General features: G+C 52.3%; 1 protein-coding gene and 1 long non-coding RNA gene across 8 annotated transcripts in view; one reads left to right on the top strand and one right to left on the bottom strand.

Annotated features, from left to right (window-relative positions):
• LOC127484357 (uncharacterized) overlaps positions 1 to 11,866 on the bottom strand; it is a 13,016-nt gene extending 1,150 nt beyond the window's left edge. The window contains exons 1-3 of one of the 3 annotated variants that reach the window (XR_016218742.1): positions 11,554 to 11,854; positions 9,252 to 9,417; positions 8,177 to 8,382 (exon numbers count right to left, since the gene is read on the bottom strand). This is a non-coding gene — a long non-coding RNA (uncharacterized LOC127484357). Of the gene's footprint in view, positions 1 to 8,176; positions 8,383 to 9,251; positions 9,418 to 11,516 lie in introns of those variants that run through there. The other 2 variants (XR_011384678.2, XR_007911250.3) reach the window with 2 other exon arrangements.
• Positions 11,867 to 12,178: 312 nt separating this feature from the next.
• LMO1 (LIM domain only 1) overlaps positions 12,179 to 17,802 on the top strand; it is a 39,880-nt gene continuing 34,256 nt past the window's right edge. Inside the window, exons 1-2 of one of the 5 annotated variants that reach the window (XM_070064692.2) lie at positions 12,205 to 12,406; positions 16,469 to 16,728. In XM_070064692.2, the coding sequence (XP_069920793.1) occupies positions 16,704 to 16,728 (25 nt within the window). In that variant the 5' untranslated portion in view covers positions 12,205 to 12,406; positions 16,469 to 16,703. Of the gene's footprint in view, positions 12,407 to 12,478; positions 12,628 to 16,468; positions 16,729 to 17,162; positions 17,186 to 17,802 lie in introns of those variants that run through there. The other 4 variants (XM_070064695.2, XM_051824551.3, XM_008265685.5 and 1 more) reach the window with 4 other exon arrangements.

A 17,802-nucleotide genomic window follows, 5' to 3' on the forward strand; every position in this document is an offset into this window, starting at 1 on the left:
TAAACTTATTTTAGAACATCCAAGCCAAGAGAATGGCACGAATGGGCCTGGGGGAGGAGGGAAATAGAATTAAGAAGCAGAAGACTAATGGGTCTGTGTCTGACATCTCTCTGTGCTGTCTCTTCATGTTGGCCTGGTCTTTGCCCCCCGCCCCCAACAACTGTAGCTTCATGGCAGAGAATATGAGCCTTGACTTTTATAGCTTCAGCTACCAAAGAGGGTCTCCGGGTCCCAAGTTCAAAACCTCTAGGAGGGAGCCCCATTGATCCAGCTTGACTAGATCCAGGACCCAACGGGCCTTGGGGGTGAATTACATTAGAATCGGGTGTCTTTCACAGGAACTACGAACAGACGGATGGGTGAGGAGACAATACCATAATTAGTCCACTGCAGGGACCACAATCCTTGGCACCTAACTCGAGGCCTGGCCTTCGGATGAGAGGCAATTGAGTGAGGATGGGGGGAGGGGGCTTTCTGTCCATACACATAGCCAGAAGTCTCAGACTCACCTCTTCTCCTGGCGGTGGGTCTTCTGGCCTGTGTACACCTGGGCTTCCCTTAGGCTATTTGGTTCTAGACCAGTAGCTTCCACTCCCAAGCTCCTTTTAGGATCACCTCTGGGCAAACGCTCAAGGTCAGGCTGGGCTGGGCTAGGCTGAGCTAGACTGCACTAGGAGCTGCCCTCTGGGGTACGTGTTTATTTGTTATTACATTGCTCTAAGAGTTGCTGAAAAAATTTGCTGGGACCCTCAGGCAAGGCACAAAATATGAAGTCCTTAACCTGCTGAGCCAGGCACCTATCAGTGGCGTGGAGCTTGGGGAATGCGGTCCCTTGACATTTTTGGGTCCAGAGGCCTGGACCACATCTTCAGTTTCAGAGAGTCTGGTTGACAGCAGCAGAAAGGGCAAGTGAGGGGTGGACTCTGCCGGAGGCCTTACAGTTGGAGCAATTAGGCTAAAATGGCCAAGGGTAGGGTCAGAAAAAAGACATCTCACAGAGCTCACTGGGGAGGTTCTGAAATTTGAAGCTGCCTTAGACAGAGGCAGCAGCTTGTCCAGGCTCCCTACCCATGGCTCCCAGCTCCAGCTGTGACCTCAGCCAAAAACAAACAAACAAACAAACACCCTCAGATGCTTCTGCACATCCTGCCCTCCATCTCTCCCAAGCCCAGGTCTTTGTGTGAGCACCAGGGAACATCTTGCAGGAACTACGCCACAGCTCAGCCTCAGCTCCGGGTCAAGGGCCTCATTCCCACACTGAGCAGCTTTTCAGAAATGAGGGACCTGGCCAAGCAGAACCTGGTGGAACCTGAAGAAACCATGAGGACTGTTTTACTGAGAGAGCACAGAGACTCAGTGTAATAGGAAAAAAAGAAAGAGAGAAAAGAAAAACTGAGCTTCTGTAGCAAAGAGACCCCAAATTACCATGGCTTCATTAAATGGAACTTTATTTCCCTCTCCTAAGAGGAGATAAGAAGGCCAAGCTGGCAATGCTATGCCACAAGGCTACTCAAGGCCCCAGCTTCCTTCCATCTTACTTCTTTGCATTCCATGGGGTGGTGTTCCCCTTTGTTCCAGCCTGAGGGACTAGGGGAGGTACTGGACAGGCAAATTCCTGGTCAACAGAGATGCAAAATGGCTTGCATCTCTACAGCCTACACGTGAGAGCTGGTGACTTATCTGCACCACTTCCGGGGAGTTAGGAGATGGGGGTCTCCAGCTGGGTACCATGAGCCAGAAGGAAGGGGAGAACAGATTCTGGGGACACAGACAAGTGGTCTGGGACCCTCAGGAAAGTGGCACCCCGGAGATCTGCAGGAAGTAGCAGAATCAGAATCAAGATCTGGGGCTGGGCAGTCGCCACCAAGTCTGAGAGGCCTCAGGGCTTCAGAGAGTTTGGACTAACAGCCTGTCCCCAGGCTGTGGGTGGCTTAATCTGCTCAGCTTGGGCACATCTAGTACAGGTTCTCAGTGGTGGCTGACTGTGACCTCAGGTCTGATAGGACTCAAATATTTCTGTGACTCACCACAAGGGTAGCCTAAGCACAGGGGCTCAGTGCCTGGCTTGGAGAAGCCCAGGCAAGTCCGGGTAACAACGGCCGTGGAGGAAAATGTACTTCCAGGGGGGAGCTTTGAGCGGGTAGAACCTCGTGGACTGCGTGGATGCTGAGTGAGGGGGACCCCTCTGGCCTCTCTAATCATGGGGCGGGGCAGGCAGACCCTACTAGAGGTTGGGGAGGGGGAGCGGGAGTGCTCCCCCAATGGCTCTACATACCTGGGCCCCTGCCTGCAGCATCAGGACGACTGTTTCTCAGATGCCTGTTCTGTTGGGACATGTGGTTGTAGCTGCAAGGGGACCACCTGCATGTGGGTGTGTTCCCTCCCGTGAGCTTGTCGGGAAACAGTCTGCTCTGTGGGAGTGAGTCACAGTGCTCAGCCCCACAGAGCAGCCAGGGTGGGGAGCCTGGGAAGCTCGCCCGCCAGCAGCACCAGCTTCGAGAGCGCTTGGCGGCACCTGGCTTCTCAGCGGACAGGTGATCAGAAGGGTGGAAGAGGGAACAGATGACCCCTGTTGGTGTACAAATCGGGGTTCAGAGTTTAATTGTGAAGTGATAGGTCATGCTAGCTTTAGTTGCTGGGTATCCATAGCCTCAGAGGTGGCCATCGGTGCTCTTGGGACCCTTAGTGAGGGATGTAAAGAAGTGAAGCCATCTGGAGATGTGGGGTTCCCTATAGCCTTACTCTGGCTGCTGGGGGAAGCCCACAAGATCACCAGCAGCTCAGGGGGCTTTGCCATAGTCAGTCCTTAGAACAAGCTACTCAGCTAGATAATTCAAAGAGTGGGAGGAAATACTTGAACTGGGCAAACTGGGGCTAGGGTGGTGTATGCATGGAGGGCAAGGCCAAGTTCAGAATCTCTGAGCTTGGTTGTACCATGGAAACTTTCTGGTCTGACCCATTTCTCTCCATGGCAGAGGGCTGGAGGAGAAGATGCAAACCCTTGTAGCTTAATAGTTTTTCTTTTATCCCTGTCACGTAAACAATTATACAAATAACCATTTAATTAACTAGATGGTTGTGATAAGTATGATGGAGGGAAAGTGCAGAAGGCCATGCCAGACTGCCACAGGGAGGTCTAACCTAGTCTTAAGTGCAGAGGCCACCCTGATGTTCAATCCGAGGCCCAAGGAAGCCATTGCAGATAGGAGAGTTGATTGGCAACATCTGATTTGCATTTTTAAAAATAATTATTTTATTTTATTTTTTTATATTTGACAGGTAGAGTTAGAGACAGAGAGGGAGACAGAGAGAAAGGTCTTCCTTCCACTGGTTCACTCCCCAAATGGCTGCTACAGCTGGAGCTACGCCGATCCGAAGCCAGGAGCCAGGTGTTTTTCCTGGTCTCCCATGCGGGTGCAGGGGCCCAAGGACTTGGGCCATCCTCCACTGCCCTCCCAGGCCACAGCAGAGAGCTGGATTGGAAGAGGAGCAACCGGGACTAGAACCTGGCACCCATGCGGGATGCCAGCGCCACAGGGGTTCAATAATCAAAAAGATTATGGAAAATGCACATTATGAAATAACTACGACATTGTGATACAGCAGGCTAGGCCACCGCTTGTGACACCTACATGCCATATCATAGTGCTGGCCGGTTCAAGGCCCAGCTGCTCTGCTTCCAACCCAACTTCTTCTAATAGGCCTAGGAAGGCAGCAGAAGGCGGCCCAAGTGCTTGGGCACCTCCCATTCGTGGGGGAGACCAGGATGGACTTCTTAGCTTCTGGCTTCAGCCTGGCCGAGATCTGGCATTTGTGGCCCTTTGGGGAATGGAGCAGTGATGAAAGCTCTGTCTCTTTCTCTCTTGTCTTGCCCTCTTTCCCTGTTGCTCTGCCTTTCAAATTGATTAATTAATCATTTTTAAAAGAGAAAAAAACTATGCATGGATTTCAATTTTTCATACCAAAATAAATTTTTTTTAGCTCTCTTTTATTTATTGGAGAGGCAGAGTTACAGAGAGAGAGGAGAAGACAGAGAATAAGATCTTCCATCTGCTGGTTCACTTCCAAAATGACAGCAAGAGCCAGGGCTGGGCCAGGATGAATCCAGGAACCAGGAGTGTCTTCTGGGTCTCCCACGTGGGTGAAGAAGCCCAAGGACTTGGGCCATCTTCTGCTGCTTTCTCAGGCACATTAGCAGGGAGCTGGATCAGAAGTGGAGCAGCCAGGACTCAAGCCAGTGCCCATTTGGGATGCTGGTGCTGCAGGTGGTGGCTTAACCCACTACACCACAGCGCCAGCTCTTCAGAGAGCTTTCTGAAGTCCCTTCATGTATAGGTGATTTTCGCTCGTAGAATGGGTTTCCAAAAGGCAAATTTCTAGGTCAGGAGGCATATACACTTTTAGCTGTAGTAGGTAGTGCCAGGTTACCTGCCCCCAATGCTAGCAGTGCCAGGTTACTTGCCTCAGCAACAAAAGAGAGAGTGCCAAGTTTCCCACATTTTTAGCAGACTTGAATATTTTACACTTTCAAAATTTTTTTGCAAGTCTGATGAATTCAAGTAATGAAAACTTATTTTGCTTTAATTTGCATTTTCCCAACTAATAAGGAGAGTAAGGATTTTACTGGCCATTTATACTCAATGGCCTGTTTTTACCTTTTCCAATCTTTCTTTTGAGCTTTTGTCTATACAATTTACAGAAACTCTTTGTTTATACAAGCTTATTCCAGCATCTTTCTTCTTGTACTACCATAGAATAAGTGAATATTTTTCCAGTGAATCATATGTACTTTCCCTTGTTAATGACACTGAAGTTTTAAAAATCAGGTTTAGCATGTCTAGCTATCTTTTCCTTTGTTAGTCCTACAAAATTCATTCATGTTATTATCCAAATCTATTAAATTTTGCTCTAAAAATGTCTTTTGATACTTTTCACTGTTTTATATTTAAATATCTAAACTACTTAGGGCACAATTTCCATATTTAGGGGGAGGTAGAGGTCACAGTTATTTCTTCCAGGTTGATAACCAGTTATAGTAGCCCCATTTCTTAAAAAAAAAACCTTTACAATTGAAATACCATACAACTCACCCATGTAAAGTGTACCATGCAATGTATGTTGGTATAGTCACAGAAATGTAGTTTCCGTAGTCAACTTGGGATCATCTCAAAAAGAAAGCCGGTCCCCTTCAGCTCTCACCCCACCTCCCTCAGTCCCTGGCGGCCAACACCCGCTTCCACCCACCTCCCTGTGAACGTGGAGTGGCATGTCAGTGTGTTTTTGCCCATTTTCCCGGTGAACAATGATGGTGAGCAGCTCTTCAGGTGCTCATTGGCTTGTTTGTACAAAATCTCTTGGAGAAATGAGAAATGTCTGTTCACATAACAGTACCATTTGTAAATTTTTTTCCTGATGAATTCAAGTGCAACTTTTATCATACTTTAAATTCCTTTCTTTACCTGGGCCCTTTGATTGGCTGTCTTCCTCAGATCTATTTATCTCTTCCTGGCTTGTACCATACTATTAAGATAATGGTGGCTTTGTAGTGTGTTTTATTATCTGATAACACAAGTTCTCTTCAACTAGTCTTTCTTTTCAGGTTTCCTTGACTAGTCTCATATATGTACTTTTCAAATGTATTTCAAATTAGATATTTTTACAGTTCTAAAAATTTTAAATTTGTTGTTCTAATAGAAGTTGCATTATAGCCATTATTAAAAGTTTTATAAAAAGGATTGGCTTTTTATGATAATAAGTCTTCTCTTTCTGTGTGTTCAGATCTTGTGATGTGCCCTGTGATGCTCAGTTTAGATGATGCTGGTGTTGTCTTAAAATTATTCCTGGGCATTTTATGGCTTTGTCATTGGTAGAAATTATATATTTCTTTATTTTAATTTCCAATATATCATTGCATTTCGAAAAAATCCTACAGGTTTCTACTTGTCTTTTATTAGCTACTTCCCCAATTATCTATTTCTGGTAGCTTTTTTTCTGGTAGTTTATTTTTTGAAAGGCAGAGCAACAGAAAGGAGGGACAGAGAGAGAAAGATAACTTCTACTGACTAATTCACTCTCCAAATGACCACAATAGCCAGGAGTGGGCCAAGTTAAAGCCCAGAACCAGGGACTCCATCCTGGTCTCCCACAGGGATGCTGGGACCCAAATGCTTAGACCATCTTTCTCTGCTTTCCCAGGTGCATTAGCAGAAGGTGGATCAGAGGGGAGCGTCTGGGACTGGAAACAGTATTCCAATATGGAATGCTGGTGTCATAAGCTGTGCCTTAATCTGCTGTGCACAGGGCTGGCCCCATGATTCTACTAGATATAATTAGAGTTTCTTGATTTATAATCACATAATTTGTAAATAAATATTATTTTTTCCTCTTAAAAACCAGCTGTTTATTCTGATTAGTCCATTTTATTGCTATATTGAATTAAAGTCTCCCCCAAAAGTTGAATAATAATAAACAACCTGTCTTATTCTCACTTTATGGAAATAGCTCCAGAATGTCATTGTGCATATACTTACTATTTGGTTTTAGTAAACAGTCGTAGCAAATGGAAGTAGTTTTCTTGTATTTCTGTTTTGCTTAATATTTTATAAGCAATATGTGCTGAACTTTATCACATGATTTTTCAACATCTGTTACTATAATTATATTTTGTTCCCTTTATTTGTTGGTGTAGTGATTCCAGTGATAGATTTCCTGATTGCTGAGTCACGTTTATTGTGTTAACAAACCCTCCTTCTTCATGGTGCATTATTATCCTCAGATTCTTCCCTTATCCAGCTAGTTAACATTTTATTCTGGATTTTTCATTCATATCCAAACTATTCTGTATATTTTTTTTCTTTCATTAAAAATTCAATCTTCATAAGGTTTGGGGATTAAGAAAAGGCAGGAAGTTTTCCAACTTTTTCTCATGTCTGGAATAGTTTAAGTACCATGAAAATCATCTGCTTTTAAAGTTTACATAAAACTTATCTTGAATATAGTCTATATCTTGGGACTTTTTAATTTTAATTGTGATCCAGAAGTAGAATTGCTGGATCACAGAATACCTTGTGCTGTTTCAAGGGCCAAGTTTTAATGTCTTTAAAATTTTTTTCATTTGTTAGCCTATTCAGGATTTCAACTTCTTCTATGCTCAGTTTTATAATTTTACACTTTTCTTGAATTCATCTATTTTTTCAGTTTCGCTTTTACTTTTATAAGTTTACACATAATATTGTTATAATTCTTTAACCTTTTCTGTATCCTGTGTTGTGTCTCTTTTCTTATACCTAATTACATACATTTTTGTTTTTCTGTATTTTCTTAAGCAGGTATTCCTAGAGGAGGGGAGGTTCTACTTTGTTGCCTTTTCATGTTTAAAAATTTTATTTCCTCATTTTACTTACTTGAAAGGGAGAGAGAGAGAGAAAGTCCCCCACTCACTGGTTCACTTCCCAAATGCTCACAACATCTTGGGGGTGGGCCAGGGCGAAGCCATAGCCAGAAACTCTGTGCTAGTCTCCCACATGTGTGGCAGGGATCCATGTACTTAGACAGCTACCTGCTGTCCTCCTGGGCACACATTAGCTGGAATCTGGAATTGGGAGCAAGGCAGTCTCTCCAATGTAAGGTGCAGGTTTCCCAAGCAATGTCTGAACTGCTGTGCCCAAAACCTGCCCCTATGAAGTCTTTTCAAAGAACCAGGTTTTGATTATAATTTTTCCTTTTAATTGTTTTTTCTATCATTTGTTCATTTTCTAGTTCATTAATTTCCAACTTTAACTTTATTAATGTTCTTTTTTGGGCTTAGTTTAGTCTCTTCTAATTTCTTAGATTGAATGTCTAGCTCATTTGCTTTCAGTCTTTCATTTGTTTTTTTAAACACTGAAAGCATTTAAGGCTATATATTTTCCTCTGAGTACAGCTGTGTCCTGTAAGTTCTGTATGATGTTCTATGTTCTCTTTTTCATTATTAGGTGATTTGCAATTTCAGTTTTGTTCTTATTTTTGATTTAAGAGGTTGTTCCTTAACTTTCAAGAAGGTTAGGCTTTCAATCCTGAAGTTAGCTGTGTTTGACATTAAAATTGATGTTTCCACTCCCTCTCTGCTCTCATTTGCTTGGTGTATCTTTCATATTGATTTATTTTCAGTCTTTTTTCTTACCTTGTTTTGAAAGTATTTCTTGTAAACAACATTTGGTGGCATTTTATTTTTTTTAACTTGCACAATCTGGTTTTTGATAGGGAAGCTCACTCTGCACTTTCAGTTCAATATTCTGATTCCCCAGGCTCCAGTGCCCTCAGAGGTAGCAGGTGCTTGCAGCGGGGGCTGCTCCCCTGTTATCGTTCTGGTCCTTTCTTGCTCACAGGCCTTTCCCTTCATTCCTGTCATTCAGCAAAGATAAGTTGCAGCATCAATCTGTACCAATGATCAGTGCCAGGTTTCACATGTTTACCATAATTAGCCCAAATTCTGATGCTTCGATTCTGCTTTTTAGGATCCTTGTCTCCAGTAAGTTAATTGTAAGACCTTCTAGAAATACTTACCTTTGTAACCCACATGTCTTTTAGATACCACTAGATTGGGATCCCCAGATAGCCAGGTTTGGGAACTGACGATTGGCTGAGGAACAGATGCATCCTATAGGACTCCAGCTGCTGCCTGGTGCTCTTGCACTCTTGCTCTCGCTCAGGTTGCTGCCAGTATCACCAAGTTGCTGACCCTAGCTGCTCTTTTCTTTCTTGGCCTGGCAAGATGACACCTTAGCTCCTCGTGACCAAAGCGGGTCAAAGGCAGAGGGGCTCCCATGGCTAAGCTCTAGGGCTCCTAGTGACCAGTCCTGCATAGGCAGCACTGTCCCCATCTCCAGTGCTGCTCAGGAGTGCAGCAGGCCTGCTTGGTGCCACACCTGCCACAGTCACTCCCTCCAGACTCCAGGCCTTGCTGCTCCCGCTAGTCCACCCAAGATCTCCTCTCAGGCACTTCCTGGTCCCTCCCCCAGCAAGGCTCCCTGTGGGGACCTCAGTCCTTATGATAGGTCTGTCCCTGTCTCAGTCCCAGCTGGGAACTGAGTTCAGTGCTTCAGGACTTGGAGCCCCTTATAAATGCACAGATAGGGCGGGGCATCTCTTCCAGTGCCTACCCACACTCCATGGCCGTTAAGCTCTCTGAACTTTCTCTTTTTCTCTCAAACCCACCAGGCTGGTCTCTCCCCACCCCAAAGATTTATTTATTTTTTTTTTGAAAGACTTACAGCAGAGAGAAGTCTTCTGTTAGTTCACTTTCCAGATGGCTGCAACAGCTGGAGCTGGGCCGACCGAAAATCAGGAGCCAGGAGCTTCTTCTGGGTCTCCCACATGGGTACAGGGGCCTGAAGACTTGGGCCATCTTCTACTGCTTTCCCAGGCCACAGCAGAGAGCTGGATCAGAAGTGGAGCAGCCAGGACTCAAACTGATGCCCATGTGGGATGCTAGCACTGCAGGCTGTGGCTTTACTCATTAAGTCACAGCACTGGCCCCTAGGCTAATCTTTTAAGAACTCATACAAGCCTTTGTCTCAAGTGAAAGAGGGGGGTGATGCCAAGTATGGGCCGGGTGCACACCACAGGCCAGGTACTCTGAGTGTGACCTCTGGACAAGCAGAGATACCCAATTGCAGGGCTGTTCTAGTACATATGGGGGCTTTTGTGCAAATCAGCAAACGGTGCCCTCCCAGGGTAGGTGCAGCACATACCAGACGCATGGCCTGGGCAACAGAGAGAGGGCAGAGTTTCAGGTCTCACTTGTCTTTTTGACCTCATGCAAGGACCAGCCAGAAGCACTGAGCTAGGCAGTGGCCCTGCCCAGCTACACACAGAACTAAACAGAGAGAACATTAGGATCCAAATATTGGGCCTCCAGAGGAAGCACACTCCTGGGCTCTGGTCCATACCAACCCCTGAGATCCTGGAGAAATGCAGCCCAAGAGTCTCTCCTGCAAAATGCCTATTCTTATATCTAAAAGCCCAAACCCTCAACTGCACAGTTCCCGTGTCTTGCTGTTTGGCTCCCATTTCCCCCAGGGAGCCAGCAAAGACTCTTCATGCCAGCTCTGTCCTTCCCCTCCAAGGAGAAGTAGATTCCCTGTCCCCAGAGGCAGACTATCCTCTAGGCCTCAACAGAATGAGCACACACCACTCAGCAATCCTAGCCTTTACACAGAGCCAGTCACTCACACCAACACAGGGCAGCTGTTTGCTTAGCAGATTCTGGAGGTGAGGAGGGCTTTTTAAGCGAATCAATGCAGAAGTCCCTGGATCAGGCCCTGCAGGGTGCATTCCCTCAAGGTGAAGCCATCCAGAGGGGGCAGGAGCGCTAGTGGTGGTAGCAAAGCTCCCCCAGAATGTGGAGAGCCTGAACCGACAGGCTGTATCTTGAAGACAATGAGAAACCATCAAAGATTTGGGGGGGTGGGCGGGCAGGAGAGTAGCAGGGGTTGATCTTGGCATGAGGAAGATGACTCAAGCGCCTTGTGCCGGGTGGTGAGGAGAAAGGATTTGTCAAATGCCGGCGTGGCATGGTCACTCTCAGTGGCTTGGTGCTGGAGAATTGAGAGCAGCCAATTTGGGAAACCATTTTGAAGAGCACCTCTGAACACCTCCCTCCCCCTTTCCTCACTAAATGGAATATAATCCCCGCAATCATTTCACAAACTTTCCCAGACACCATGTGGGTCTGTGTGCAGGAACAGAGCAGGAAGGGAGGAACCAGGACAGCCCCCACCCCAGCCTTTATCCCCACCCCTCAATCTGAATGTGTTTTGATAAGTGGGGGCTTGGAAACAGCATAACGGTGACTAACTGCGCCTCCCCCACCAATTAAATTTTTTAAAAAGCTGCTATGGAAGGAGCGAATATTAGTTTCCTGATTTATAAAGCCAAATGGATTAAGCTCATTCATTGCCCGAGGAAACAAAAAGGAACTCTTCAATACCTCTGTGCACATTGAGAGCGGGGACAATACCGGTCTTTAGAAAGCAGAAACCTAATTTGGGGGAATCAATTACCCTCTGTGTCCCTGCCTCTGTGGGCTCTCTCACTGGCTCTCTCAATAGAGATTTCCTGGGAGGTAAATGGTGGAGAAGTTGGTCAGCCACGGGCGACACCCCCACGCAGCCTTGAGACAGGAGGCCAGGCACTAGGCACAGGGTGGGGGAAGGGGGTGCCTGGGTGTCAAGCATTTGTGGTAATGGGAGTGGGGAGGACATTTAGTGGGGACGGTATTGGGAGGGGGATGGGATGGGGTTTTACAGCTGGGGAGTGGGGAAGGGCAAGGCTGAGCCAGTGTCCCGACAGGTGATGGGGGAACCCTGTGGCCCTCCCGATTCCACCCGGATCATTCTCGCGTGGTCTGCAGTCTCCCCAGAGGGTCTGAGCAGGCGGCCGGCAATGGCTGGGGCAGTAACGAAGAAAGAAAGGGGATCCCGTGGCGCGGGCCAGAATTGCCGCGGAGTCACAGCCGCACGGTCACAGCCACTCACATTCCTGTGCCGGGTCTCCAGGCCCCCAGGGACGCACCCAGCCCGCCGCGATCCCACGCTCCTCCCGCGGCGCCCCCAGTCCCAGGCTTGGAGTCCACTCTCCCGCCGGCGCGGCCACAAGGCTGGCCGCTGCCCGTCCGGGGGCCCAGCTCGCCGCACGGCCCTCCCTCTGGCGTGCGGTCACACACGCACGCACACACAGCCCTCACACGCACACACTCTGGCTGTGCTTTTGTGTTTTGTCAGAATTAATGAGAAAAGTTCCCGTGCCCTGCGGGTAATTAGTGTCCTTGGAGTTAAATAAGCTAATGGCGGGCACCTCTGGCCCAAGCAATTATGTTTGTGTATTGAATAATTGATTCAAAGGGGGGAAGGGCCGCTAATCAGATCTGAGCATAATGAATTGATTTAATTAACAGGGGAATCTGAGGGGCCCTGGGAAATGCAGGCTTCACTCTGCTGAGGCGAGCGCGGCCGGTACGGAGAGAGAACGCGCGCCGCTCCGGCTCCGCTCCGCTCTGCTCCGGCTGAGGCTGCCGCTCCGGCTCCAGCCCGGCCCGCTCCGGCCCGGGCAGCGGCTGCTCGCGCGGCCCCAGCGAGCCCGGCCGGGCAATTACGCCCGTGCGCCCGCCCCCGCGCCCGCCCGGAGCCGCGCCGCGCCCTCTCCCTCCTCCCGCGCTCCCTGCCCGCGGGGCTGCGCTCTGGGCGCCGCTCGGGCCGCCCCGGTCGGCGGCCGCGGCTCGCGGGGTGCGGAGCCCGCGAGGGGCCCGCAGGAGCAGCGCGGGCGGGCGGGCGGCGGCGGCTGGAGTGCGAGCCGCGCGCCCCTCGGCGTCCTGGGCCTGTGTCTAGCTGGAGTCGCCGGGCGACCATGGTGTTGGACCAGGAGGATGGTAGGTGCCTGGCGCGCGGTGCCATGCCGCGCGGCGCGTGGGGCATGGGGCGGGGGGGCGAGCTCTGTCCAGGCCATCCCGCTCAGCGGCAGCGGCCCCCGCGCCCGCCCCGGCTGCCTTCGGCCGCTTGGCCGCTTCCGGAAGCGCGGCGGCGGAGTGTGCGTTCGTGTGTGTCTGTGGAGGGTGCCGGGCGCAACCCCCGGGGTGGCTCCGCGGGACGGGTAAGTCTCATGGGCCAGCTGGAGCCCGCCGACCCCGCACGCTGTGGCCGAGAACTTTGCCGCTGGCTCTGACTGCCTCGCAGGCACCAGGAGCGCCTCTGCGACCCGCGCCGCGGGGACGCCGCAGTTCGAGCCAGTCCCAGGCCTCTGGGTGTCTGGTGGTCCCTCTGCCGCTCGCCGCTGGGGACGAGGGTGCAGTCTAAGCCCCGTGGTCTTGGGGCCCCTCAGGCCTGGGACTTCACAGCTGCGGGCCCCCAGCCAGGCACTTTGGGAGGGGCTGCCCTGGCTCGGGTAGAAGAGTGGGCCATAAAACTCCACCAAAACCAGGTTCAATCAGAGAGGCACGTTTGCCTCGGGCTGCTCAGTGGCCAGTCCCTGGTGGTCATTTTGTATCAGTAATCTTGTGTCTCTTCTCTTAAGGAGCTCCCCACCTCCAAACTAGTAAGCTTTGGGCTCACAAAGTCTTGGATCCACGCTGGGTCCATCTCACACCCTAGCCTCTGCTAGTCCCTTGGGAGCACCGGAAGCCCTGGTTATCCAGAGACGTCCCCAGGGTCTGGAGGATGCAGAGTTGTGGCAGAAGGACGGGAGACTGGGGAGAGACTCTGGCCACCTGGCCTTCCTTTCTGGCCCCTCTAGTCCCTGCCACCTCCCACAGTGACCAGCTGAACTACTTTGCCCAGGAGTGCCTGGATTTTAGCCCTTAAAGTCCTGCAAGGGAGGACACCCTCCGTCCCAGGGTACACCTGGACGGTTGGGCAGCCCACACCTGCACCTTTCCCAGGGCTGTTGTGTGGCTGCGGCTTGGCCTTCATCGAGGAGGAGGAGACGTGTGTTTTCTGGGGTGCAGATCTGGCGTAGGCCTCACCGGGGGCCTAAGAGTTGTGACCGCAGCCTTGGAGAAGGTCTGTCCGAGTTCTCCAGAAACCAGACAGAGAAAGCTTCCCCACTGTGCACCTCTGCACTCCCGCTGCTAGCAAGTGCTTGGGCACTGGCCGCTTTTAGGGGGCAGGGCAGCGTCTGAACTTGGCCTGCGGGCATCCTGGTTGCATTGCAGAGTCTGTACGGCCACTCTGTGCTGTCAGCTCTAGTACTCAAGAAAAGCAGTCCTTGTCACCTTGAATACCTCTCTCAGTATTACCTGTGAAGCCAACTTGTGACCCCGTCTTGTAGACAGTTGCACTGTGTCGGGAGCAGGGCCCTCAGGTGGAGGTACATCTGACAGCCTCCCCAGAAAGTTCTGGAATATCTGGTCTGCCTAGGCCCTCAGGCTCCGAGTCTCACCACCCCCCCCCCCCCGCCCCCAGTGCAGGAAGCCTTCCTGCCAGACACAAGGACAAACCACAGTTCCCTGCACAGAAATGCATAAGACAACTAGTACCAGTGCTTTTCTCCTCACAGTAGTCAGGGTGCTGCTCACCTGCTGCCCCCCCCCCCCCGCACTGCTGTGCCCACAAGTTTTTTTCCCAGGGCATTCTGGAGCACTCTCGGCGTGCCAAAGTGTGAGCACACGCTCATCACCTGTGGAATGTGTTGGTGAAAACAGCCTCTCCCGGCCCCAGGGGGATCTCAGGATTCCACTCTGGAGTTACGGGCGTGTCCCCAGGTCTGGAGGCAGCTTGGATGGGGGTGAGCCCAGGGGTAGGAGTTACCTCTGGGCTGAGGAGGAGGAGGGATGGGATGAGTGAAGCTCCTGTCTGGCTCCGTCATCCCAGCAGGGCCCTTCCGGTGTCTGGAGACCCTCTGAGAGCTGGTGGGCAGCTCTGTAACCCAGTAGTGTAGGTCCCCCTTCAGGTCACAGGGGAGTGCCACCCTCCCACCTGGAGGTGCAGAGTCAGCCAGCCACCTGTGAGCACCAGTAGTCATCATAGCAGCTGCAGGCCCCTGCTGGCACGCCCACCCTGCTTCTGTGACACACTGCCTGCTACCCCAGGCCTCGGGCACAGGAGCCCCAACTCCCCAAAGGGATGCCAGCTGTGTGGCCGCTAATTGGGTAACCTTGGGGGCTGGCGTGAGCTGGAGCCAGCACAAAGACAGCCAAGCACCACACAAGGTGGGCATGGGGGGCAACTGGCCTTGGCTGAGTGAGGAGAAGCAGCCCTTGTGGAGTGAATGAGCCCTGGGAGCACGGAGGACAGCTGCCCCTTGCCTGCCTGTCCGGCCCCCAGCTCAGGCAGGGGCGCGGGGCTGGCACCACATGTGCCAGTGGCAGCCGTGCCAGAGCCTCCCTCAGACCTCGAGGGCAGAGCTGTGGCGGCAGTGGCAGGGAGAGATCAAGCTTGCAGTCCTGAGGGACGGCGAGCCTGAGCAAAATGATATATTTAACATCAAATATACTCAAGGACTATTAGGATTAAGTATTCGAGATGAAGGGGAAAGCGAAACCCTCTGAGCTGCCGAGGAGGCATCTCATTAGAAGCAGCCGCTCGTCTCTCTTCTCGAAGCCTGACTTCCCTGCCTGGGAGAGGAGATGGGTTGCAGTTCTGCCCCTGTCCCCTCTCCCAGGCCATTCCCAACCCATGTCAAGCCCTGGGGCCTCCCAGAGTTCAAGGGGCAAGACCCAGCCTCCAGGTCTCCTTTGTACACAGGAGCCCCCGACTCCCTTTGTTCAGGGTGCCTGTTTGCAAAGTACATTCGCATGTGTTATCGCATCAGATCCCCACAGCAACCCTAGAGACAGCAAGACTAGGTCTCCCATTTCACAGACATTGAAACTGAGGCCCAGGGAGAGCCTTCTCTCCTTGCTGGGTTTCTCAAAAGTGACTGCCAGGACTAAGCTTTCAGCACATGTGTCTGGAGCTTTCCTTGGGCTGGAGAAGAAACGTTATTTCCATCTCCTCTTGAAACTCTGTATGGTGGTGGTGGTGGGGGGGGATTCAAATATTGGTATTTAAAAGCAGGTGGCCTTCCTGGAGGAGGCAGCCTGAGCACCAGCCTCAGGGGTCTGGGGAGAAGCAGGATAGGGAGGAAAGGCCATGGGCGCTGCTCCTCTTCCTGAGTGACCGGGCAGAAACTGTCAACCGGGTAACAGCAACAGGATCTGGTTCACTGCTCTATCCTCAGTGCCTTAGAATAGTGCTTGGCACCTAACACATGCTCAGTAAACATCAGTGGAAGGAGAAGAACCGTCAAGGCCATGGCCAGCTTGCTCCAAGAGAGAGGAGACAGGCTGCTCCCTCTCTGAGGGGCCGCTGCGGTTAGGGGCAGTGCTGTGGGACTCTCTCAGCGGAAGGCTTGGTAAATAAGTTGGAAATCGACCAGAATCCCCCGGGGGCAGAGCCCGTAGGATCAGAGGGCACGGGGCCGGAGAAATATTCTGGTGAGGAGGCAGAAGTCAAAGCTGAGAGCCTGGGAGTGACAGACGAGGGTCATCCACCAGGCAGACGGGGAAGACCGGGACCCTGGGTCCCGAGCGGAACCACACGCCGAGCTGGGGCCGGGAGGCCTCCAGGTGGCGCTGCGGAGCCGGCCAGCCGCACGCCTCCACTCCCCATTAACCCGGGAGGGAGGGGGCCCCGGGAAATGTGTGCATTTATGCAGTAGCAGGAGTGCAGACCTCATACACTGAGGGAGAAAGGCAGCGGGAGACGGCCGCCGAGATTCCCCCATCTCTCTGAATATAATTTTAGATTGAGATTCAGATTAAATCCGAGGGGAAAACACTTTATGAGGCTGAAAGCTGTGCCGATGCCAGAGCCAGGGTTATGAGCTATCAAATGCAATTACATTAAGACAGATTATACTGGGCAAATTGAGCCATTTAGAAGGTGAGAATCAAAGAAACGGCTCTGATCCTCTCTTCCCCCTTCTCTCTCCCTCTCCCTCTCTCTCTCAATTGCAGTCCGTAGTTCCTTGCAATTCTGAGGCACAAAAGTAGGTGAGACTGCTTTTGTATCTGCGAAGTGCTTCACTCCTGAATGTAATTCTAGCTGAGTGCAATCTAGGTTAAGAGCCGGACAAGCGGGTAATTAGAGCCCGCTCGCTGCCCGAGGACCGGCCGCCCCGCCAAAGCGCGCCCCGAGTCGGCGCCCTTCTCCCGGCCGAGCCGAGCTGCGGCTGGACACGGAGCGCCCGAGATGATGGTGCTGGACAAGGAGGACGGTAGGTGGCGGGCGGGGGTCCCGGCGCCCAGCAGCCCCGGGCCCCCCCAACCCCGGCGCGGCGCGCGGGAGCACGCGCGCGGGGCCCCGGGCGCACACCTGCGGGGCAGGGCGGGGGGGGGGGCGGGGGGCGGCGAGCCCCGGGCCCGGCTGCCGGCCGTGCGATGCGCCGCGGGGCCGCGGGGAGGCTCCGGCTGCCTGCGGTCTCCGTGTCGTGGAGCTTCGTGTTGAGGGTTTCGTCTCTGCGGCTGCTCCTCTCACCGCAGCCATCGCCCCCGCGCCTGCCGCGTAACCCGAGAGGCGCTGAGCGCCGAGCAAATCAGCTGCTTCGGGGGAGAACCGGACTGGAGAGCTGGGGGCGAGAGGGAGCGCGCGAGTGCGGCTAGCGCCGGGGCGCCTGGCCGGCAAGGGTGCGGCCGGCTGGGCCCTCACGGGGACCGCTGCCCACGCGCGATGCGGTGAGAAAGGCGGCGCCCTCGTGGGTTGGGCCCCTGAGCGCTGGGGCGGGAGTTTGGCCCAGAGGAAGAAAGTGTCCCGTTGCTGGCCAGTGGCCCTCGTGTGGGAGCAGAGCGCAGGAGTACCACTGACTGGAACCCTTGTGGGGCCTAGAACCCTGCAGGGCCGGGAGAGTGGAACGGAAGCCCCTGCTGTTGACCGCCCTAGCCGGCGGTCCCGCAGACCCCAAAGCTTGCCCTGTTGGGAATGGCCTGCACCAAAAGGGCAGGGGATCCCAGCCACATCGAGGCTGAAACCCACAGTGTGCTGAGAGCGAGGGCAGCCCCGGGGTCAGGGGAGTGGCCATTCCAGGGCCTCCTGCCCTGTGGGCCTTAGGGGGAAATCTGTCTGTGATTGTTGGTAGCTGCCCCTCAGCCTGGACTCTGAGAGGGTGGGTTTGCTGGGGAGCAGAGGGGGTCTCCTGAGAGTGGCTGTGGTGGCCAACCTCTGACCTGGTCTGTGCTGGGCCTGTGCCCTCTGCTCATGACACAGTGGTATTACAGACCTGGTCAAAGTTGAGTGACTTGCTCAAGGTCACTTTGCTGCTCCCAGGTGCGAAGGCCCCAGCCTACTCCCCACC

Source organism: Oryctolagus cuniculus, chromosome 1, assembly GCF_051225735.1.
Source record: "Oryctolagus cuniculus isolate XC-2025 breed Fujian yellow rabbit chromosome 1, ASM5122573v1, whole genome shotgun sequence".
Lineage (NCBI taxonomy): Eukaryota > Metazoa > Chordata > Mammalia > Lagomorpha > Leporidae > Oryctolagus > Oryctolagus cuniculus.